Here is a 25490-nt window from a genome sequence, read left to right as displayed (position 1 = left end):
CTACCTGAGGATGATAACCTGTTGCCGTCGTTTTGTACTCCGAGCTGATGAAGCTCAGGTGCCACACCACCCCATCCTCACTGGCCACAGAGTGCGTGGTTCCTCAGTTGTCACGTGCACTGGTGATCTGCAGGCAGCGTCTGAAGCCTGTCAGACGAGCCTCAAGGAAGCTACCGTCCTTGCGTATTCGATCCTTGACATTCCTCTAGCAATTATTTCAGACACCTCATCCCGTGCCGTCAATGGCATGCTGCAGCAGAAAGTAAATGGACACTGACAGACTTTGGGTTTCTTCTCCATGAGGATCACCGAGAAGCAGCGCTCTGGCCCACCATTTCATACAGAAGTGTTTGGATTCTTTGAAGCAGTTTGATACTTCAGATCCACAGTATACACAAGACCATCAGCCTTTGAATTTCGCGTTTTCACAGCAACGAGATAAATGTTCCGGGGTACAAATTAACACCCTAAATCTTTTGTTATTCAAAACAGACATTCTGCATATGAAAGATTTGAGAAACGGCACCGCAGACGCCTTGTCTAGGGTGGAAAGCATTTCTTCTCTTGTGAATCTCACAAGCAATTGAAGAAGCTGCTGAAAGACAAGACGGATTTGCACCTGCCACTGTGAGGAGCTGATATATTGCGACGTATCAGAAGGCCGACAGCGGCCATATGTACCTGCTCTTCTACGACGATAGGGTTTTGATACTCTACTTGGGCTCGGCCATCCAGGGATCCACGCTATGAGGATCCTAGTAACACAGCGTTTTGTGTGGCCAGATATTCTGAAGGACTGCCGTACCTGCACTGAGATCAGCATTACCTGTCAAAAGTGCCGAGTAACAGCATGTATGAGCTCCACTCGGAGGTTTTGACATCCTACAGGCACGCTTGCCAAATGTCCACACAGAATTGGTAGGACCACTAGTAGTTGCACGTAACTGTGAGTACTGTGCCGGCCGCGGAGGCCGAGTGGTTCTTGGCGCTTCAGTCTGGAACCGCGCGACTGCTACGGTCGCAGGTTAGAATCCCACCTCGGGCATGGATGTGTGTGATCTCCTTAGGTTCTAAGTTCTAGGGCACTGATGACCTCAGACGTTAAGACCCATAGTGCTCAGAACCATTTTTGAACCAGTACTGTTCCATGGCAACCGGCTGGTGTACCAGGTAGCCAGAGGTATTTCCAATGGAGATGCAAACTGCCAAGAATGTGGGGTACTCTTTTAACCTTGACTGGATTTCACATTTTGGCAGTCCCCGACAAGTGACTCCCGACAAGGGTAGCCAGTGGAAGACATATCTTTCATGCAATGGCCCAGTTGTACGGGATGCACCAGACAAGGACTTCACCATATGACACAGGCGCAAAGGACATTGTGGAGCGAATACACCGTTCGCTGAAGGTGGCTACAACGTGCCACACGACGGATTGGTGGATTGATACTCTCCGTGTAGCGCTGTTCTTCTACCACCACAGTGGATTAAAAGAATACCTGCAGGCCTCCCCAGCGGAGCTGGTGTATGCCGAACCTCTGCGTTTACCAGGAGAGTTTTTCAAACAACTGCTTGGACTCCCACACTCTAGTGAAGGTTTCCTGACGGAACAACGGAAGCAAATGGAGGCCACGCGACTGAGTGGAAGAACACGGCACGAGAAACAAGCTACCTTCATTTTCAGAGACCTGCCAGCAACAGACAACGTTTTCCACTGACGCGGTCCACTGCACAGAACACTGGAACCGCCCTACCGAGGCCCCTTCGTAGTCATGGGACGAAATGATACGACACTCACCCTACCACCCGCCCAGATGCAGCTGCCGATCTACCATCATCTAGCCACAACAGATACGCGTTCTGGAAGGAAAGTAGTATGCTTCCGTTTCGACCCAGCACACATACATAAGCGACAGAAAAAAATCGCAACACTAAAAGATAATTAATCCATAGTAATTAAATTTCGGGAATAAATTTGTCTAGGTAAAATTGATTAACATTGCAAGATCACCGATTAAGGTAAGAAAGAGAGAATGCATTGCACATGTGAAATGCTGGGGAATGGATGTTGAAGGCAAGCATGCGAAAGTGCATGCATTGTGTTGTACAGGTGCCAGATGTCAGTGTGTGGGATGGAGTTCCAAGTCTGCTGCACTAAATCGGTCAATACTGGGACGGTTAATGCTGACTGTGGATGACGCTGGAGTTGTCATCCGATAATGTCCAATATGTGCTCGATTGTAGACAAAAGGTGATCGAGCAGGCAACATATCGACACACTGTAGAACATCTTGGGCTACAACAGCGGTAACTGGGCAAGCGTTATCCTGTTGGAAAATACCCTAGAATCACAAATTGCGACATCGTCGCGAAAAATTAGTGACCCTTATATGTAATACGTTTCCTTTAATTTACGTCTATGGTCTGATAATGATCATTAAAGACCGAAACCGGTAATCTTTTAACAAAAAGTTTGTGACCAGGCAGTACATTAGGACTTTGTTTTTATGAAACAGATCTGATGATGGTCATTAAAGACCGAAACCGGTAATCCGTTAACAAAAAGTTTGTGATCATAGACGTAAATTAAAGGAAACTTATACCCCAGAATGTTCATGAATGGCAGCACAACTGGTCGAATCACGAGACTGACGTACAGTTCTGGATTCGGGATGCGTTGGATAAATCCGAGAGTTGTCCTGCTGTCATACGAAGTCGTACCCCTGGTACAGGTGTAGGCCTGGTGTGTACAGGTTGGTTGCAGACCTGAGCTTCTGACCGACACACGGCCATCACTAGCACAGAAGCAGAACCAGTTTTCATCAGAAAACACAACAGACCTCTTCGCTGCCCTCCAACGAGCTTACGCTTGACAGCACAGAAGTCGCAAATGGTGGCGGTTTGGGTCAGTGGAATGCATGCTACAGGGAATCTGGCTCCGAGCTGTCCTTAAAGTAACCGATTTGTAACAGTTGGTTGTGTCAGTATGTTGACAATTGCTACTCAAATTGCAGCTTCACATGCAATACAATGCGCCAGAAGCGTACACCGAACACGAAGGTCCTGAGAATGAGATTTTCATTCAGCAGCGGAGTGAAAATTTCATTCTGGAAACATCCCCTAGGCTGCGGCTAAGCCATGTCTCCGAAATATCCTTTCTTTCAGAAGTGCTAGTTCTGCATGGTTCGCAGGAGAGTTTCTGTAAAGTTTGGAAGGTAGGAGACGAGGTACTGGCAAAAGTAAAGCTGTGAGGACGGGGCGTGAGTCGTGCTTGGGTAGCTCAGTTGGTAGAGCATTTGCCCGTGAAAGGCAAAAGTCCCGAGTACGAAGGTCATCCTTCTCGATAATGCCACATGGCCGGTTGAAGCCCGGTTTTCTTGCGTTCACACATTCTCGTGACCACCACTGGCAGCAATGACGTACAGCTGCATTACTTCCAAGTCTTTCTGCAATATTGCAAAAGGAACATCCAGCTTCTCGTAGTCCTATTACACGACACCATCAGTGAGGCGTTGCTAATGGAGTCTTTATCGCCTTAAAGTCATTCTTGATTAACAACAGGCACTCACCACCGCTACAATGTGTTTTTAAAACAAACCTGATTTGCATCCTCAAAGAGGAGCTACTAGAGCCAGTCTTATGCGACAGGCACGAAATTTTAATAGGCATAATGTTTCGCTTACACCGCATAACTCTTTCTTGATGTTGTGATTTTTTTCCGTCAGAGTAGTTCAAATGAGTGTGAATTCCTAAAGGACCAAACTGCTGAGGTCATCGGTCGCTAGGCTTACATACTACTTAATCTAAATTGAAATAACTTGTTGTGGCGTAACAAGCTAGCTACGCCACACTGAGAAGTAGCCGAAAGGGCACGCGTCAACTCACGCCGTCTTGCGTTAAGTCTGAAACAGGATACTTTATGAATGCTACAAAGAAAAGAACGGAGCTTCTCGTATACTTAACTTTAATTAATTATGGTACATTTCTCTTGATAATACAAGTGAGACTCTCGCCAGATATGGTTAATGGCGCCTTGCTAGGTCGTAGCCATAGACTTAGCTGAAGGCTATTCTATCTCTCGGCAATTGAGAGAATGGCTTCGTACGTGTAGTCGCTAGCAATGTCGTCCGTACAACTGGGCGAGTGCTAGTACGTCTCTCGAGACCTGCCTTGTGGTGGCGCTCGGTCTGCGATCCTGACAGTGGCGACACGCGGTTCCGACATGTACTAATGGACCGCGGCCGATTTAAGCTACCACCTAGCAAGTGTGGTGTCTGGCGGTGACACCACATAACTTATGCAAAGAACAACACACACAGACACAGACACACACACACACACACACACACACACACACACACACACACACACACACACGTCCATGCCAGAGGGAGGACTCGAATCTCCGTCGGGAGGAGCCGCTTAATCCGTGACATGGCGCCTCAAACCGCGCGGCCACTCCGCGCGGCAGTATAATTCAAATCAGTGAAAACATTTTCTTTTTCTTGTGGGGATGTGATGTAGTTGCCTCAGCTCGCACCTTTGTAGTCTGGTCCCTTCAACCCCCACAAAGCAACCAGGCCACTCCACACCTTTCCGTTGGCGACGTCGCGAACAAGCTGGACAGACCAGACCGCCCTCTCCAGCGGTTAGCGCGCCTCTAGCTGTCGCGGTGCGACTATTGGTGTGCGAATTGCTACCAGACGCGGGACTACAATAGCGCATGTGATATCAGTTGTGGAGACAAATAAAACGTCATTATTTTTAACTGATGTGTATCGTTTATTAGGCAACGGCCTTGCCGCAGTGGATACACCGGTTCCCGTGAGATCACTGAAGTTAAGCGCTGTCGGGCGTCGTCGGCACTTGGATGGGTGACCATCCAAGCCGCCATGCGCTGTTGCCATTTTTCGGGGTGCACTCAGCTTCGTGATGCCAAATGAGGAGCTACTCGACCGAATAGTAGCGGCTTCGGTCAAGAATATCATCATAACGACTGGGAGAGCGGTGTGCTGACCACAAGCCCCTCCTATCCGCATCCTCCATCGAGGATGACACGGCGGTCAGATGGTCCCGGTAAGCCACTCGTGGCCTGAAGAGGGAGTGAGTGTATCGTTAATTAGGTACCTACAAAGTTCATTTTTGTACCCAAACCCGGTGTCTCTTTTGGACTGTTTCAATCTCAAAGCTCTTTGTATAGAGCATGTTGCATCCAGAAACTATTCAATCTTCTAACAGAAAGGTTACTCAGGCTTAAAACACAACATTTCGAATGACTTTGGACGTTTGGCACCACTCCACAAACGTTTTAGAAGACATATCATTAAAAGTAGGTTAATGTTAGCCGTTACCAGTAACTGAATTCTTGCGTGGTTCACACATTTTGTAGCACTAAAAAGACGAGCGAATTGCGTAGTTACATCAAGGAGACATCCGTATCCGATAGTGTTCGCAGTCTAAGGGAGGAGTTGCAGACTAAGAGGTTCTGTCACATTCTTATCTTTGTACATATTAGCAGATGCCGCGCGGGGTAGCCGTGCGGTCTATGATGTTTCGCCACGGTTCGCGTGGCTCCACCCGTCTAGAGGTTCGAGTCCTCCCCCGGGCATGGGTGTGTGTGTGTGTTGTCCTTGGTGTAAATTATTGTGTAAGCCTGGGACCGATGACCTCAGCAGTTTGGTACCATAGCAACGTAGCACCATATTAGCAGGTGCACAGACTGTCAAATTCGGCCCCGTCGTCACGTGTAGCTGCTAAGGCTGCAGTGGCAGTGGCACCGACTTCACTGGATTCCGATGACGACCGACGACGACCGACATCGACCGACGACGGTGGGGCGGTCCAATCAGTATACCAGTACGTGCGCGATCATAGCACAGCCGTTCTCAACGCCAAAATGTACAAACTTCGGACGACAATCGGTGAAGTTGAAAACAGTTCGTTTTCTGCGGTAGGATCGGCCGACGTTCTCACACACGAAATATAGACTACGAAAAATTGATAGGTTTAGTTCAAGAAAAAAGGAGTTTCTAGAATACTGAGAATGAAAAATAGCATAGTGGGGATATAGCTCGGAATCTATGAAGTCGAAGCTTTACTGGAAATCACAAGTAGTTAATAACTTTATGGGAAGTTTTAGACGTAAATTATAACTTCAAAAAATAATTTGTTGAATTGAGAAGGGTGATGTTCCTTATGCCTAACTTTACTGTACTGGACATTTTTTGTGTTGTGGTAGCTGGGCCCTTCAAACGAACTTTCACTGCTTCTATCGGAAATTGTAAGCCTAAATTATAACATCGAAAAATAATTTCACAAGTGAGAAGCGTGGCGTATCTTATGTTTAAAGTCGCTGTAGTGGACCTTTTTTGGGTTGTTGTAAGTGGGCATTAGCTATCTACGAATTAGTATTACTACTTAGCGACATTTTTATGCCAGTAGGGTGGTGATGCTGTTATATGAGACGGTTTGCAAATCTGGAGTCTATCTTTCCACTTTTCAGTGCTTTAGGTGTTCAGAGTATCTCATTCTAAAATTTACGTTTGCCCTCAAACGTGCGCTGAACGACAGTGACTGAAGGGTAATAGATTAGGTCTGTGTTGCTGAATGTGTTTGAAGTTGTGCAGAGTGTTTGCAATCTCGCTTTTCAGTGTAATCACGGTCAGCTCGCGTATGTATGTCCACTAGAACGATTTTCTCTCCATCTCACATGTTAGTAGAACATGTCTGGTAACTGACAGTACTGTACTCGTCATGTTGTTTTCGAGACAGATATAGCTCATTCACTAACATTCGGCGCATTTTAATATTAAAAGTCGCAACGCAACACTCGGTTCCAAACATAGAGCCGTCGTGGTATCCATCCGACCCTAGGGGGAATAGATTTTAATGAGTCCTAACCTAACCGCCTTGGCCGCGCCAAAAGCTGACGGAGGAGATCGGACGCACCGTGACCAAGCCATCGACCGATGTTATCACGTGACCTCTGGCGATGGCGTCTGAAGACAGTTGGTGCCACTGTGAACGCAGCCTGAGGGTACTTCCATTACTGACGTGAGCTCGGAAGGGGCAGGAGTCGGGAAAAATCTCACTAAATTGCATTTAAAGCTATGGGGACGGCATTGAGAATTTCCCGTCAATCTTTTGATTCAGGGAATATACATTACATCGGATAACATTTTGTTATATTAAATTATCCCGATATAGACAATATTAAAGGGCCCACAAATCTCTACGGCCTCTTCTGAGCTGACTGAATGATTTACACGTGTGCGTGTCTGGAATTTCCCGATTTGAAACAAGTGCCACACAAGATTTCTTTCGGGGAGTTCTCTGTCCCGGTAGTCGAAATCGCTGCGTGTCAGTAAGTGAGTCTGTGGTGATATTCTGCAGCATGTGAATGGTCGATGTTATTTGTTCATCACGAATTTGTATCAGAACTTGTACAATACGCATGTTGATCGGCATGCCGACAAGTCGAAACAAACATGCCAGCAAAGAAGTTAATCGTTTGTGGACAGAAGCTAAGCTGAAGTTCGTCGGCAAAAATTCTCTTAGTGATCATGTGAATCAAGAGACTGAAAAATATTAATCATATGGTTCAAAGGAATGAGAAAATAATGTTGTCTTTCATCTGCACAGAAAGTAAAGCCTCAATGTCACTTAAAGCGTATGATATACCAATAAAAGGTCAGATTTTTGGAGATTTGCCAAAACGATTAATATTATTTTCGTTAAACTTTTTTTCCGTTTGTCTCTCTCTGTCTGTACGTCCGTCCGAATACTGCTTTGGGTTTGGCACGATTAAAATAAAGTGTTCTTAATCACGAGTCAAAAGCTTTCTAAATAAAACGTATTATTAAAGTGCTTTATTCAGCGTTTAAAATTAATAAAACGTTTTCATTTTTACGTATTTTACCCAACTACGTCAAAACTGGTGGAGGGGTTTATAATACGATTTTTGCAGTCTGTGTATGTTTCTCCATTAAAATCCGTTTCAACTAATGTACTATTTATTTTGGCAATGCGTCACACCACGCGTCGTAGGGTGTACCATACCGCCACACTACATTCAATATGGCGGATTTCGTACACTAAACTTCACATCCCTAACAAAATAAATGAAGATAAACGTGTCGTATTTTGTATAAAATGAAATTCATAATAAAGACGACACTACAAATATGTACATGATCTATGTAAATACGTTTAAGGGGTTGATAATTTCAAAAAATCTAGTTTTTTTCGTAAATTTTCTCTGGGATGTCTACTTTCCTGTAGTGTTCATCCTAAGTCCACCAGAAACTTAGTTATCGAGTTAAAAGGCGATTTATAAAAAAAACGTCTCCGAAAGCCATTCACAGCTGGGAAAGAAAAATGTCGACATCGCAGCCATTGTGACACCACGTAATTTCAACGACGGCCTAACACGCGTTACGGAAGTTATCAGCGTGCTCGAAATTGAGATCGGACTGTAACACCAATATCGATTGTAAGTAGGATTATACTATGTAAATGTGTATCTATGATTATGAAGTGTTTGTTCTTTGTTAGTTAAGGTCATTGATTTGTGTCAAGAAATTTAAAGTTTCTAATATTTGTGTGAAAAAAGGATATTTAAAATAATGAAATTTTATAAAATATGTATCGTCATATAGAAAAATTTGTATATTGGAAGCTGGTTCATGCTTAGGGAACTAGTATTGTGAAATATAAAAGCTGCAGGGAAGCCCCTCCGCAACGGAAGTGGTTTGGCGCGAGGTAAAAGGTGGTTTTGGCCGTCGATCTGGGTGGATCCTTGGTGGGAACGGTACGCAGTCAGTGGTTAGTCATTGCACGATACACATCGAGGGTGCCAAGGGAGGCATTTGGAAGCCGTTTTGTATGGAATTTTGCCTCAGATGTGGATTTGACTATTGCATGGTGCTCTTGGCAATAAGGAATGGCTCTAATACGATAAAAATCTGTCACCGAGAAGAAATAGTAAAGGGCATTCAACATCAAGAGCTGTGAGTACAGTTAGCCGCCACGTCGCTTGGCGCCACTATTTCGCCACCGCTCCACCAACTTCAGGGACACAGATATGTATTATAGCATGGACCAGATGATTTGTGTGAGTGTTTTCAATAATAACCCATGTGCTATAAACCTGTGTTTGGACCCTAATGTTATCCTAATCATGAACCGATGCAGGATCCCCTCCTAAGTGTGCAGAAAACCGTGTATCCTATTTCCAACAAAATAGTGATTTGTTTCTGTGTATTAAATGTGCGAAACGACAGTGCCAGAGTGTGTAAATGTTACTGTCCAAAATACCTGCTTCTCACGTGACGAAAACGGCACATACATTAAACTTATTAGAAACTTTAGTTAGTCTTGATTGCTATCATGAACAATTTTTTCAAGTTAATTGAGCTCAGTGTTGAGTAAATTACTTTAAAGGATGAAAACATAAATTATTCCAAGTGTGGTTAAACATTAATTTTGGTGGAACTGAACTTTGCTTATGAAATAATCATAGAGTTTGACTAATGAGACAGTGTCAGTTTATGGGTCTCCACTACATTATTCTCTTATTAGAAAGATAAATGAAATGTCGCTACTAAAGAAATCTGATGCATTTCCATAAATGAGATTATAAACAGTGTAATTGTAGTATTATTTAATTTTATTTGCGGTATTTGTTTGTCAATTAAGTCAGAAATTTTTTCATGCCCAACTTTAGTTCAGTGTTTCCTACAGTAACATCTCAGTACTGAATCAAGGGATGGTAGTAATTGTAACTGCTATTATTATGAGTGGGGTACCATCTTGCTTACTGTGATTTCTGGTTGGTGCATTAATGGTAACTAACGCTACCCACAACTTGGATCGCCCTGTATTGGTGAGTATCCGACGTGCTATTCAAATGGAATCTTAAATGAAAGTCACTAAGACAACTAATATTCAATTTTATTAAACACAATGTTTCAAATTAATATGCCTAGTTAGGTTGGCAACCGTTTATTGTTTCATTTGTATGAACTTTTCTACTTTCATTACCCCCAAGGTAAAGCCTGTTTGGTTTTCTATTAATTACAATGTCTACAATATTACTGTCCGATACCCTTTTTTTCCATTAGACAAACACACGGTCAAATACAAAATTCCTCCCAGAGGGTAACACCAGCTTGTGTCACGGGCAAGATAATGAAGTATGGCTATTGTTATAGGACCAGCCTGTTACAAGTTCTGTCTAAAGCGAGTGACAAGCGTATCGAGGGAGCAGATCAGGGGCTGACAGAAGCTGCCAAAGAGACGCACAGAACCATCACGTTCACGAACATGATGGAGAAAGACCTCCTTTTGGATCTGCGAGGATCGCTGTATGGTCCAGGGATCTCTGGCTGGAGGTACGTTTAACTTAACTACAAAAAATGTAGCCAGAACTGTAAAGGCGTTTTTCTCAAAACCGTAGTTTTAAAATTGTTGGGAAACATAATTTTAGAACGGCATATCGAATCTGGTCGGGATTTGATGCCGGTATTCTAAATTGAAATGTCTGTCAGCGTACGTAGACGTTTTGCGACATGTTAAAGTTTAATTTTCGGTGCGTGCTTTTGTCTCGTCTTTGTGGAAGAAGAAAATGGCTTCAAATGGCTCGACTTAACATCTGAGGTCATCAGTCCCCTAGAACTTACAACTACTTAAACCTAACCAACCTAAGGACATCACACACATCCATGCCCGAGGCAGGATTCGAACCTGCGACCGTAGCGGTCGCGCGGTTCCAGACTGAAGCTCATAGAACCGCTCGGTCACTCGGGCCGGAGAGAAGAAAATGAAATGTGTCTCAACACGTCGCCATTTTATTAAACATTAATATTATTCAGTTATCCTATGTAAGTTGATAGATAGTCTATTGAAAAGGACTTTTATAAAATTGTTTTGTTACGTGTCCAATAGGACTGCTATGTAGACTGTTGTATTTATTTCCGTGAGATCTAAAATATTTTATGTAGCCCATACGGTTTTAGCAGTATGTTGCAAAAGAGCGCACTTGCGCCGGAATCTGTCACGCTCATTGTGGCGTGATAAAAGTAAATCGAAACAGCCTTCATACATAAAAAATTATTCAATATACTAAGCTGTCGCAAAAATTTTAACATCTAATGGTAGTATGCAGATGAGGGATTATTTTGCCATCCAGTTTATATATAGGGAACGTTTTCATCTGTCAATGACGAGAAGATAATTTTTTTTTAATAGAACGACATGCTTCAAGCATCAATCGACATCTAGCGTACAGGTATACAGCACATGTGAGTGATCAGAGTCGGGCTGCTCATAGAAAAAGGATTAAAATATTATTAAACGACGGAAAATAAAAGTTCACCAGGCAAACGTGAATCGATAGTTTAAGTTTCTTAAGTCTTTTGTTTAATATACTTTTTCTAAATAAAACATATTTCTTAAATTGTTTTACATAAATGTTTTACGCAATGTTTGGGTCATGTGAAACATGTTTTACATTTTAAACATACCTTCTTACACAGTCATGACCTTTTTTTTATTCTGTATAAATCAAATTTCATTATTGACATTTACATTTCCCATTTTATTTTGATTATTTAAGAAGGAAGACTCTGAAGGATGGTTATATGTGAAAAGCCCTCCTCTAATACCACCATATATATATATATATATATATATATATATATATATATATATATATATATGCACAAAAAACTTCATAAATAACTATAAAATTAATTATTTTTTATTCGTGTCATTTTACGATTTTACGGAGGAAAGGTTATTCGTCAGGTAGCATAAATGGATATCGGGCTATGGCCTTGCGTCATCTTCTAATATAGAAAATCATTAAACATCTACGCCATCTGATTTTATGCATGCAGATAATGATAACGACAATTTACAATAACTGAATCACATCTACACCTATATATCTGTCGTACTAGTAGCAAGGAACATATATAAAAGCAAATACAAAAAATATAACCAAGGTATACATATGGTATATACATGTATAACGAAGGTTATACATAATACATCTGAAAAAACATCACACCTCTTGAATTGCTCCCAAACGCTCTATTGCGGCGTAAGACGCACTCAAGGAGAAAATTTCTCAGCTTAGTGCGTAACATGATTTTACAAAGCGTCTCAAAAATTCTTTAACTGCTGACAGCACGAAATATAAAATGATACTGGAACTACAATGGGAAATTGTCGGTCCGAGAAAACTGTTAAAAAAAACAAATGCAGACTTTATTTAAAAAAAAAAGAATCTCAAACTAAACTGCGAGATGTTTGCTCTTAGAATCCGGAAACACTACGATCTGCACCTGTGTGTCCGTGCTTTGGGAAGCAACACTCAGATCTTCTAAGGCCAGTGTAGACATAGCTACGAAGGTCGTTCAGTAAGAAATGGCCCTTAGTTTTTTTCTCAGAACATATTTATTGTTATGAGTCAGAATTCGATGACAATATACATCAACACGTCTTGTCCACGTCTTATTTTTCTGAGTAGTGCCCATCACGTTCTATGGCCGTACGCCAACGTTGTGGAAGAACATGTGTTTCCAGCTGGTAAAAGCTCTTGTCCTGAGGCGTAGCCACGTTTTTACTGCACGACTAACACTCTCGTCATCTTCAAAAGACAGAATGGCCTCTCCGTCAGTCTCAAGACGCTCCCACAATTCAGATGAAATGGCCTTTCTTTGAATCTTGTTGTCCGCTGTGAGCATCCGTGGAACTCATCGTGTGCACGTCTTTGAATATCCGAGAGGCTCGATGATTGCAGACGTACTTCAACGATGACCGACAGCTGTAGAGCCAATTGTCGTGTTGTGACGCGCCGGTCGACACGAGTAATGGCATCCGCACGATTCACCACGTCTGGAGCAGTGGCTGTGACAGGACGTCCCGAGCGCTGCTGATCATGGAGCTCTGTTTCTGCATTTCCTGAGGCTGTAACTTCCTTTACCCATTGCCCAACTGTAACCCTATCAACTGCAGCATCGCCATACACTGCACACAAACGTTTATGGACGTTCACCACGGATTCTTTTTCTGCACACACGAATTCAATAGCAACATGCTGCTTGTAACGTGAATCGTATGTAGACGCCATTTTGACGCTGTACTACGGCTCTGCCATCTGCCAGAACGGTTCGAAACTTCATCGGCGCACAGAACAAACGCCAAATGTGAAGCACCAACAAAGGCGTTTGTCTACGTATATTAATGGCTTTTTTTTTAAAAAAAATGTAGGGCATTACTTATTGAACGACCCTCGTATGTTGGGTGCTTCTGCCGAAGGACGCCGATGGTGTGAAGTTGTTCGCATCTGCTTTATCCTGTCTGATCTACTCGTGAAGCTCCTAGAACTCGGATTCAACATATCTAGAAGTGCCACCTATATTCGCTTGCTCCCCAGGTAAAGGAGCACTTCTGAGGCGTAGAGGCGTGTTGTGACCCACCCGCCCACAAGCCGATTATCAAACTGGACACCCAGACGAGCATTTTGTGTCTGCAGTACAAAGATCTCTGGAGACAGTTAGTTCAGGGCTCAGTGCAGATAAAGTTATCTTTGTCTCAAGATGATAAAGCTCGTGTTGCCATTGGACTAACTGCGGCGATCACATAGAAAAATCTCTCATGCACATAGATTACAAAGTTTCTCTGCCGGTTCACGACTTCAGCTTGCTTCTCAACATAAATTAATTCCAAATGTGTATGCTGTCTGTGAAATTAATGAGCTGTTACTTACAATGGGCCAAAGTACATCGCTATCTGGAGTGCCAAGCACTGTTGAGAGAGGACAAGTCACTCTTTCGTTTGTTTTCATATTCAGTGCTATTCTTACCTCTAGACGCCATTTTTTGTGAGATGACAGGAAGTTATCATCAGAGGGCACTGATGGTAGCACGTACATTGTTAATGCATGTGGGACTTTTATCATAGCTCTCCACTGAATAGTATTTTCTGGAGTTCTGGGGAAGGAAGCAGTTTGGTTGTTTAACAGTAAATGTTGCAGTGGGCATTTGGGGCTTGGAAGCTACATGCAGCTGGTAGGGAGAGGAACATCTCAAAGTAGTTACTGGGGACGGAATACTGGTCCCAAGAAATTCTTGTACCAGTGTGCAGACAATGCTTTCAGTTGAAAAGACGAAATACTGCCTACCTGAATCTAACTGTTAGGTGTGTCTGGCCACGGCAGGGACAGAGCCGTAGGAGAGAATGTGGGTCACCTGGCCAATTCGTTACAAGAGCGTCTTAAGAGCCCATTGTGTAAAGAGCTGGCATTCACAAAAATCCTCAAATTTTTGTGTTCGTCTTGGATTGGACGCTATAGATGGAGCCGTCAGGTGGTATCCCTAAGCCTGCCGGGTTTTTGGGGAAGCCTCGGGTCTTCGTAAGAATTTTTGGACGGAACGCAACGTTTATGGTGGCTCTTTAATAGTCTATGTTGGTACACGAAAGCACTTGTATTAGTTTAGCCGGGGACCTTGGACGGATATGCTGTAACGTTCGGACCATCAAGATAAATGACCTCAGTGATGTGTTGCAGACTTTAGGCCTAAACGAAAACTCTCGAAACATGCTGCCTAAAGTGGCCATGGGAAACAGAATTCGGGAGCATAATGTCTTCTGCTCGCTGTGCGGAAATTTGCGAGTCAGAGTTGGCTGCTTCTCCAGCGGGGAAGGATTGGTCAGGAGGTGGAGCAGACGAGTCAGAGGGGAGACGTGACACTCGTAGAATCTTGTGACTGGCACAACACATGTGTGGGCCGGCTGTGGTGATGTGGTGCACTGTAGGAGGTTATGGAGTTTTGATGGAAGGGGAAGAGTTGAGGAAGGAGGTTTCTGATTTTGACTCCGGTCTGCAGAGGTGGCTCTAGTCTTGACTCTCGTTATGAGTGTGTCCGAGCGCACTTGAGACACCCGTCGTGAGCGTAACTTCGCACATGCGCTGGTCACGACTGGGTAGCTGTACCGTCAGTTTAGAACCAAGTCATCTCGGACAACACACTGTGCCGAGGACAATCTTATTGGTGTCAGACCTGCCGCCTTGATGTTTGGTCTCCTTGTGTACGCTGCCGTGTAAGTGAGTGAAGTTGGTCCACGGAATGACTGGCGTGTGGGAGTGTCAGGGCTCCGTTAGTGAGTAATTGTGTTCCGTCTAACAGATCGCCAGCCACGACTTTGTATTTTTCGTCCCCGTGATAACGAATTACAAACGCCGCAAACCGCTACTCTGCAGATATTTGCGGCACGAGAATCGCTTGAGACAGCGCTACACATCGAGAAATATGTGACGTATTGCTGCACCAGCTTGTTAGCGAAAACAGCCTCACAGTCTCGCCACTTGCTCTCAGCTGGACTATCGTAGTATAACTTCTGCGTAGAATAGATTCATCAAAGTCTATTCTGCGTTAGATAATTTCAGATTGCGTTGTGCATGTTTTGAGCAAGGATAAATAGATTAAACCGATAAACTTTAGTCTTTTGGCAACCAAGCGCCGCCCAGTGGAGTGCTACTTATTTGCTGCTTCTGTTTGCGTTGCCAACAGTTCATGATTTGTTTATCATCTCGCTTAACTTGTGTTGTTTGTCCTATTTCATGATTAATAAACTTTTATCAAATTTTTTTTATAAAAAATTAATGCCATGTTGATATATTAATCATCCATCAATAACGGACTACAATAACGACAGGGCCACCATATCATTAAATTTTCTGAGCATTCAAGTTTTATTTAAAATTCTGATAAAAGTTATAGCTTCCAATGCAGGATCGCAACAACAACCACTGTCAGAGGGCAGAATCAACATAGTAGATGCATGGTCAGGTGGACAAGTGGAAGGCTTACAAGTTAAAGTGAGAATCACCTGCAGTCTTTGGAATCAAACCGCAAGACCAGTGTAGTCTCGCACTGTCTACGGCGACATCTCATTTTGACGCTTTCAAAACGTTTTTGTCTTGTGAGGCTTTTGCAGCATCTATAAAGGGTAGTCAAGGCAAAGTGAAACCCATTCTTATTATTTCACACGGTGGTGGCATGGGTGAAAATGGTTACACACGCCATAAATCACTTCGAAGAGAACTGCTTACGGCCCATATTATTAGTTACCAATATCACATGGAGAAATGTTTTTAAAAAAGTGGAAAGGCGAATGTCAGCTTTGAACAGAGAACTGACAGGCCTCACTACGCTTATTAACAGCATATTACTGACAAGGGAACCTCCCCATCGCACCCCCATCAGATTTAGCTATAAGTTGGCACAGTGGATAGGCCTTGAAAAACTGAACACAGATCAATCTAGAAAACAGGAAGAAGTTGTGTGGAACTATGATAAAAATAAGCAAAATATACAAACTGAGTAGTCCATGTGTATGATAGGCAATATCTAGGACGATCTGAGGTCAGAAGCGCCGTGGTCCCGTGGTTAGCATGGGCACCTGCGGAGTGAGAGGTACTTGGATCAAGTCTTCCCTCGAGTGAAAATTTTAATTTTTTATTTTCAGATAATTATTATCTGTCCGTCTTTTGGGAGTGATTATCACATCCACAAGAAAACCTAAATCGGGCAAGGTAGAAAAATCTTTTTACCCATTCGCCAAGTGTACAAGTTAGGTGGATCGACAACATATTCCTGCCATGTGACGCACATGCCGTCACCAATGTCGTATAGAATATATCAGACGTGTTTTCTTGTGGAGGAATTGGTTGACCTATGACCTTGCGATCAAATGTTTTCGGTTCCCATTGGAGAGGCACGTCCTTTCGTCTAATAATAGCAATGTTTTGCGGTGCGGTCGCAAAACACAGACACTAAACTTATTACAGTGAACAGAGACGTCAATGAACGATCATAACTTTTCGAAAATAAAGAAGACAAACTTTTCACTCGAGGGAAGACTTGAACCAAGGACCTCTCACTTCACAGTTGCTCACGCTAACCACGCGACCACGGCGCTCCTGAACTCGCTCTGTCCTTTATATTGCATATCTTGCACATGGACTACACAGTTTGTACATTTTGCTTATTTTTTTCATAGTTCCACACAACTTCTTCCTGTTTTCTCTATTAATGTGTGTTCAGTTTCTCAAGGCCTATCCACTGTGCCAACTTATAACTAAATCTGAAGGGGTTGCGATGGGGAGGTTCCCTTGTTAGAATTGGAGAACTTCCAGAAAGCAGGCGAGATTCTCGGCGAAATGTGGAGATCGATATATTCTACTGCCCTTTCTGCCTTGTAACACGTTAATGAATGTTGATTTTTTTATTTATGTATACAGCAGACATCACTAATACACGGACAAGAGAGGAAATGTGCGTATTAATACACTACTGGCCATTAGAATTGCTACATCACGAAGATGACGTGCTACAGACGCGACATTTAACCGACAGGAAGAAGATGCTGTAATATGCAAATGATTAATTTTCAGAGCATTCACACTAGGTTGGCGTCGGTGGCGGCACCTACAACGTGCTGACACGAGGAACGTTTCCAACCGATTTCTCATACACAAACAGCAGTTGACCGGCGTTGCCTGGTGAAACGTTGATGTCATGCCTCATGTAAGGAGGAGAAATGCGTACCATCACGTTTCCGACTTTGATAAAAGTCGGATTGTAGCCTATCGCGATTGCGGTTTATCGTATCGCGACATTGCTGCTCGCGTTGGTCGAGATCCAATGACTGTTAACAAAATATGGAATCGGTGGGTGCAGGAGGGTAATACGGAACGCCGTGGTGGGTCCCAACGGCCTCGTATCATTAGCAGTCGAGATGACAGACATCTTATCCGCATGGTTGTAACGGATCGTGCAGCCACGTCTCGATCCCTGAGTCAACAGATGGGGACGTTTGCAAGACAACAACCATCTGCACGAATAGTTCGACGACGTCTGCAGCAGCATGGACTATCAGCTCGGAGACCGTAGCCGCGGTTACGCTTGACGCTGCATCACAGACAGGAGCGCCTGCGATGGTTTACTCAACGACGAACCTGGGTGCACAAATGGGAAAACGTCATTTTTTCAGATGAATCCAGATTCTGTAATGTTATTGATAATCCGTCTTGATTGCAATTTTTTTTTATTCATATGACCGGTTTCGGTTCATTCAGAACCATCTTCAGATCTGATATTTCGGTTACAGGAGTAACCCGTCCAAATCCAGCATCTTTCACATGCTGCATCACCTAGATGTGACCCATCCGTGTTTGGCGACATCGCGGTGAACGCACATTGGAAGGGTGTATTCGTCATCGCCATACTGGCGTATCACCCGACGTGATGGTATGGGGTGCCATTGGTTACACGTCTCAGTCACCTCTTGTTCGCGTTCGCGGCACTTTGAACAGTGGACGTTACATTTCAGATGTGTTACGCCCCGTGGCTGTACCCTTCATTCATTCGACCCCTGAGTAACCGTACATTTCAGCAGGATAACGCACGACCGCATGCTGCAGGTCCTGTATGGGCCTTTCTGGATACAGAAAATGTTCGACTGGTGACCTGGCCAGCACATTCTCCAGATCTCTCACCAATTGCAAACGTCTGGTCAATGGTGGGCGAGCAACTGGCTCGTCAAAGTATGCCAGTCACTACTCTTGATGAACTGTGGTATCGTGTTGAAGCTGCGTTGGCAGCTGTACCTGTACACGCCATCCAAGCTCTGTTTGACTCAATGCCCAGGCGTATCAAGGCCGTTATTACGGCCAGTGGTGGTTGTTCTGGGTAGTGATTTCTCAGGATCTATGCACCCAAACTGCGTGAAAATGTAATCACATGTCAGTTTTAGTATAATATATTTGTCCAATGTATACCCGTTTATCATCTGAATTTCTTCTTGGTGTAGCAACTTTACTGGCCAGTAGTGTAGGACTAACATAGGAATTTTATGCCCATCCATTTTCATAAAATTTGCTAGCCAGATACAGCTGATAACTGCCGCTTGAGGCCGCTGCAGCCAGAAATCGTGCGGAGGGATCGTGTTGTGTGTGAGATATCACATCGTTTCTAGCGAGCACCAGGCGCAATGTAATCCAAGCGTGGCGTGCATGACGATGAGAAACGCCCCGTATGAGGACAGCTTTAGAAACGCAGACCGCCGGTTGTGAGCGGGCTGCAGAGGTTGACGGGGCGTTAGCGAGCACTCACCTGAAGTACTTGATGAGGGAGAGCAGCTGCGCGGTGGGCCGCTGGCGCGTGTCGCGGCTCAGCAGGCGCACCACCGCCTCTTGCAGCGGCACCGGCACCCGCGGCAGCACGTTGTGCACCTGCTCCTCCAGCTGCAACAGCACCACAACAGCAGCAGTCAGTGAGGGGTGTCAGTACAACAGATCAGCAGCTGTAGTGGCACCGGAACACGACGCATCACGCTGTCTACTGCCTGCTCCAGACGCAATAACAAACACGAGAGTAGCTCCAGTTAGGGACAGCCACTGTACAGTAGTTTGTTATTGAATACGAGGGTGGTTTGTTAAGTATGGCTAATTTCCATGAAAGAATTTAACGTTTTTGTTCCGTCTTCAGGGTTGGTAAGCTTGATCATTCCAAGGATTGTATAAGGAATTTCAACTATGTACAGTGAAAAGTTCATTGTTCTCAACGATCTGAATCCCCTTCCTGTTGCGCGTGAAGAAGTTGCCATTGGCTACCTCCGCCATCTCCCTGTTCGACCTCAATCTCTCCTCAAAGATCCTACCGAACACCTGATCCTCAGTCTCTTCTTCCCTGGCCTTACTGTCACCTTTGCCACCATTTACATCCGCCCCAATGCCCTGACCCCATATGATTTCCTCGCCCACATAGACCGCACCTTCTCCTCCTACGTGATTGCCGCCGACCTCAACATCCACAGCCGCACACACGCACAGCTACAGCGGTGGCATCGGTATATTCCCACCCTCCAAGGTGAACTCCTCCCTCTCCCTCAACATACCCACCCAGAATCCCACTCCCTACGTACCCCTTGCCTCCTTGGGCGCATTACTGCGGATATCCTTGACCCTATAGGTAGAGATCACCTTTCCATCTTGCTCTCACCCTATCAGGCGGACCTCGCCGCCTTTCCTGGACCCCCCCCCCCCCCATCTTCCCACAGTCCAGGCCAAGGCACGTAACCATCTCCTCAAACTCCTCTCTGGTCGAACATGGGCATTAGACCCTTCCACTATCCTACATACCTATAAGTCCCTCATCCACCCCATCCTATGTTATGCCCACCCCGCTTGGATCTCTGCCCCGCCCCCCAACTACTACAAATCCCTCCAAATCCTTGAGCACCATGCTCTCTGCGTCTCTTATCACATCCATCTCCCATCCCCCATGCGGATCCTTTATGACCTGATTCCCTTCCCCCATCTCCTCCTGTTCCTAGAACGAATGTGGATCCCATATGTCTCCCACAAACTGGATCCCCCCAATCCTTTGGTTTCCTCCATCCTCTCCCACCCTAGCTTGCTGTACCACAGTGTCCTGCCTGTTCTCCATCTCCACATGCTCCATACCCTCGTCCAAGGTGGCTTCCACCAACTCCCCTTCCTGATGATGTCCTCGTGCCTTCCATCTACCCCTCCTACCAGATCTAATCCCTCCTTCTTCCCCCCTCCTCATGGCTCCCTACCTCTCCCCCTTCCCTTCTTCCTCAATTTCCCCTGCCAAACACCTTCTTTTTCCTTTTCACCCTCCCCCCCCCAGGCCTCCAGCTCTTTTCCTTCTCCCCTCCACTGCCCCCTCCTACCCCCTCCTGGTTTTCCCCTACCGTCTCTCCCCCAGTTTCTTCCCATCCTCCTCCCTTCACCCGGTGGTAGGTCCCCTTCAGTACAGTGATTTTAACGTTTTCGTTGTAGTGTCAGTGTTACTCCAGTGCCGTCTGCAGTGCTATGCTCCACCAGCAACAGCAGTGTCAGCAGCGTCGTTCATTTGTGTTCACACTGTGGTGTTTCTTTGTTTTCGTGTCAACTCACAGTGTTCATTCTCCACATGTGTGTATGGCTCTCGTCTATGTTGTTTTTATATCTACCATTTCTACTCATTTATTTTTGTTCTTGTTTATTCATCACTTTATACCATTCTCTGCTATGTGTTATTTTCTCATTTGACTATGTTTACTCTGTAACTCTCTTGGCTGAACAGTGGCGTATTATGCAGCTGACAGCCCGCCCCACTTTGAGGAGTGAAATAACAATAAAGAAAAAAAAAAAAGATCTGAATTGGTCATTGTGTCGACTGCGATTGAAAATGGGGAAAACCGAGTTTCGTGCAGTCATAAAACATTTACATTTGAAGATTTGGACTGCCACAAAAATCAAAACAGAACTGAATGAAGTTCACACAGACTCTGCACCATCACTGATGGCCATTTACTTTTGGACTGATGAATTTAAATGTGGTCGGACAAGCACCAAGATGACACATGCTCTGACCGTCCACTTGAGGTCTCCAGAAAACAAACAATTGTCAAAATCTGTGATATGGTAATGAAAGATCTCTGAATAAAAGTTCGCGAGATTGCTGAGACTGTTTGGCATCTCATCTGAATGAATGCATAACATCCCTCGTGAAGAATTGGTTGGAAAGAAGCTGTGTGCGATGTGGATGCTATGGTTGCTCACACTCGATGAAAAGTGCGTCTGGCATATCACTTCAGCACAATCTTTGGAGATGTTTAATTGCAATCCGCAAGATTTTTTGAGCCGATTTGTGATTGCTTATGGAACCTGGATCAGAGTCAAAACGGTATTCAAAACCATGGTTAATGCTGGTGGAAGTTAAGCAAAGAAGACAAGGACCATTTTGACAGCTGGTGGATGCCATTATTTTTTTTGGATTCCCAACGAATGATCCTCACAGATTTCTTGGAAAAATGTAAAGTCAGAGAACACTTATTTCAGGAAGACCAGAGAGAAAAGACGTACTGTCGGGCTTCCGAAGAAAGTACTTGCTTCAGAGAGATCGATGGGTCATTGGAGACAACTACCGAGAGGGACGTCTCTGGCTTGAAGCACAGTGCATAGGTTGAGCTGGACTCAGAACTCCCAGCCATTACTGCCGCCGTATTCCAAACTCAAACCGTGTAACTCTGGAAACCATGAGTTGGTGCTGCAATAACCAGGTTTAGGGGGACACAAAGCTGGATAATTTACATCAGGGTTTAACTGTGCTGTTTGAAGCTCGTGGCCAGCTCATTGCTACCATCATACACTTTGAAAAATCTGTTGGTGTTTGTACTTACTTTCACGGGGTTCTTCCGCCATTCACTAACCATTTACGCAGTCATTTTCCGTATTCATAATATAGTTTCATAGCATGCATTCCTGCATCCACCCACCTCTGCCAGGGTGACAGTTACTAATTAAAACTCTTTGTCCACTTTTTAATTGTTCTTATGTTGAGAAGGGGGTAAATCATTTGATTGATGTCTTATGGCAATAAACCATATTTTCATAGAGATCACTAGGTTCCATTTGTAGTGAGTTGAGTCGAAAACTGATTTATCTGTGTGAGGTTGGGTACCTGTACTTTCATTCGTAATTGGCCCACCCCTAGTAATTTCCATTCAATAAGAAGTTTTCCCTTGCGCAACACTGTTTCTCTTAAATTTGCATGATCATATGGGTAGCTTCCCTTCTACAGTATATAGGTCTCTGGGGATCGTACCTAACAGCATCGTAGGGGTATGCTAAACAACCCAACTGACATGTCACTCTTGCAGCGGCACAGCACATTCAGACTTTATAACCTCCACTTGATTGCACGGCACCATTAACAACAACGCCAGTAACAACAGCGGTGAGAAGAATCACATATGGCTGGTTACCACTTTTATTACTGCTCGCTGCTTGCATCATTATATCATACAGGAGATAGAAACTCGTTGCAAAAGATTATACATGTACTAGCTGATGTTGGTCGAAAGAAATTTTCCGCAACCACCTGCTTATCCAGTCCATTCTTCTCGGTTCAGATTTGACCTCAGTCATCTTTACGTGACATAGCATAGAAGACTCGTAAAGAGCTCAGCCACTATGTTTACCAATTACACACAGAAGTTGGTCTAGGTCGCTATCACCTAATCGTAAGGAAAGTATATAAAAAAGACATAATACATGTCGTCAAAGCGAGCTATACAGTACACAGACAAATGAACGTTTTGCTCCTACATGTGTACTGCATGGTATGCTATAACGAGACATGTTGTTCCTACATTCTAATTTCTCTTCACTATTATTTAATACCAAATTTCTAATACAAGTCGTAAGGTAAACTGAATAACAAATAATGTGTGATCTGCACAAAATTTTGCGTTCGACCAGCTATAACTGTGGCAGTGACTGTATAATGTCAGCCAACCTCACTCTGATCATTTCCAAACAGATATGACATCTTCGCCAGCAAGAGATACCACGTCATTAGTGATTGTCATAATGATCTATTCTCTATACTTCTTCGATAATAGATATACAGGACACACATCAATAAAACCGACAAACTGCAGGGGCGTATTGCTAACTGGAAATGGAGGAAGAAAGGTCCTTTCAACATATGTCTGAAAATGCTTGATTGCCATGGTAGATGGGACTGACGAATGAAATTCCTCCGACGACATGTGTGCGTTCCTTGTGTGTTGCAGGCTATGGGATTGATGCAGCGTACTGTAAGCAATAGATTGGTCTGTTGTTTATGTCACAGCAGCCTCCCTGCACGTTCGTCTGTCTGAAAGGATCCATAATCACACAAAAGCCCATGTGATGTGTTTGGTGTCTGTGAAAGGTACTTATTTTGGTATAGCTATGCTGCCTCTCGACCATTTCCATCTGCTTGGCTATACATAAACACCATCTCGGCTTGTTCCCGATATGAATACCGAACCATTCTGCTGCTTACAGTACGTTATGTCAATGACACAGCCCGCTACAGACAGGGTACACACAGCACGTGGTCAAAGGAACTTCCATTCGTCAGCTTCATCTACCTAGGCAACTATGTATTTCCGGACACATGCTCATAGGACCTTCTTGCCTCCAATTTCCAGTCAAGAATCTGTCACTGCAGTTTGTCGGTTTTAATAATTTTCACCCTGTAGGATCATTTCAACTGTCACTTACAGACACCGGTAAATACAGCAAATTCGGGGATAGTCCCCACCACAAGGCCACAGCCGACAACCTGTCCCATCCTTTTCAACTAGAATTATGTTATATTCGTTGCTCTTAAACTGTAAGACCATGACATCTCCAATATCATTGTAAAAGTAATCCCCAGATGACTGATACTACTACTAAATGAATACCTGTCATATACTTTGGATAAATCCTTGACTGGTGAATATAACATGAAAGTGGAGCACAAACGTTAGTAGAAGATCAAAGCAGGCATCATAGCATGTTTCTGAATGTGGGTTGCCTACATCAGGGGCAGGTATGCACTCAGGGGCAAAACTGTTGTTCTCCTCTGATTCAGAGCTATTTAACCTACTGTTTGATTGACTGGTCCTTAACCTATTGTTCTCCTAAAAGTATCCTTCCTTTTGATTTACAGGCACTTAGCCTATTGTTCCCCAACAACTTCCCTGTCTCCCCCCAAACCCCCAACCACCAACCTCCCCTCTAGCTACTACAGGTATACTTTCAGCTCTGAGTTATTGGAATAGCCCCTCTCACTCTTATCAGTTTGATTGACTACTTAATTTAATTGATCAATTAATTAACCTAAACCACTCCAGTACCCCCTTCCATCCCCAAGGAAACTGCAAGAAATTCAAATGCCATCAGCACAATGCAACACACCACGGCTACCTCCACTAGCCTGAAAAGAAATGGCAGGAAAATAGGTCACTTGGGCTACCTCCACTAACTTAAGTCATCTGATCACCACCTCCTTCTAGAAATTAGCGGGGAAATGACTCAGCGTGTGCTGGATAGGATGGATGTAAATCTTTATTTTGCAGGCAGTCTTTATTTAAGCAATTTGAGGCAGTACTGACATACAGTGTGTCCATCACGAGGTCTGTAGTCCAACTGACCTAGTATACAGTACTGCCACCAGAAGGCACTGTCGTCCCTCCCATGCCGTGATCCAAGATGGTGGTCTGGAGGGGGAAAATGACTCAGCCTGTTCTGGGCCGCTGGAGAGAGGAAGGAGTGTCCTTTATTTCTTTTGGAACAATTTATTTAGGGACGGATTTGACATAGTATATTTATTACACTGATACAAAACACTCGCCGTGACGTGCTTGAGGTCACAGTAAATAGGCTACAGACTTGCAAACTACTCATAAATAATGCAGTAGATTGACGTGCAGAGACACAAATAACTCTGAGGCAAACATGTTGCATAACCCAATATTCAGCACTGTACAACAATTAAACAATTTTTTCAGCCTTCAGTTGCAAGGTAATTTTATTCGTTTACCTAGGTTTCGATTCCAGTAATGGAATCTTCTTCAGAACCTATAAATTAAAC

At 44.1% G+C, this 25490-nt stretch overlaps 1 protein-coding gene across 1 annotated transcript in view; it reads right to left on the bottom strand.

The window, feature by feature from the left end:
- The window catches only part of LOC126260294 (SCY1-like protein 2), a 963146-nt gene that overhangs the window by 345258 nt on the left and 592398 nt on the right, over window positions 1–25490 (bottom strand). The window contains exon 8 of the mRNA XM_049957618.1: window positions 19182–19312. Coding sequence (XP_049813575.1) covers window positions 19182–19312 — 131 coding nt within the window. The remainder of the gene's footprint in view (window positions 1–19181; window positions 19313–25490) is intronic.

The sequence above is a fragment of the Schistocerca nitens genome, chromosome 5, assembly GCF_023898315.1.
Source record: "Schistocerca nitens isolate TAMUIC-IGC-003100 chromosome 5, iqSchNite1.1, whole genome shotgun sequence".
Lineage (NCBI taxonomy): Eukaryota > Metazoa > Arthropoda > Insecta > Orthoptera > Acrididae > Schistocerca > Schistocerca nitens.
The sequence above is the reverse complement of the archived record's forward strand: the minus strand, read 5'-3'. Positions and strand labels throughout refer to the sequence as shown.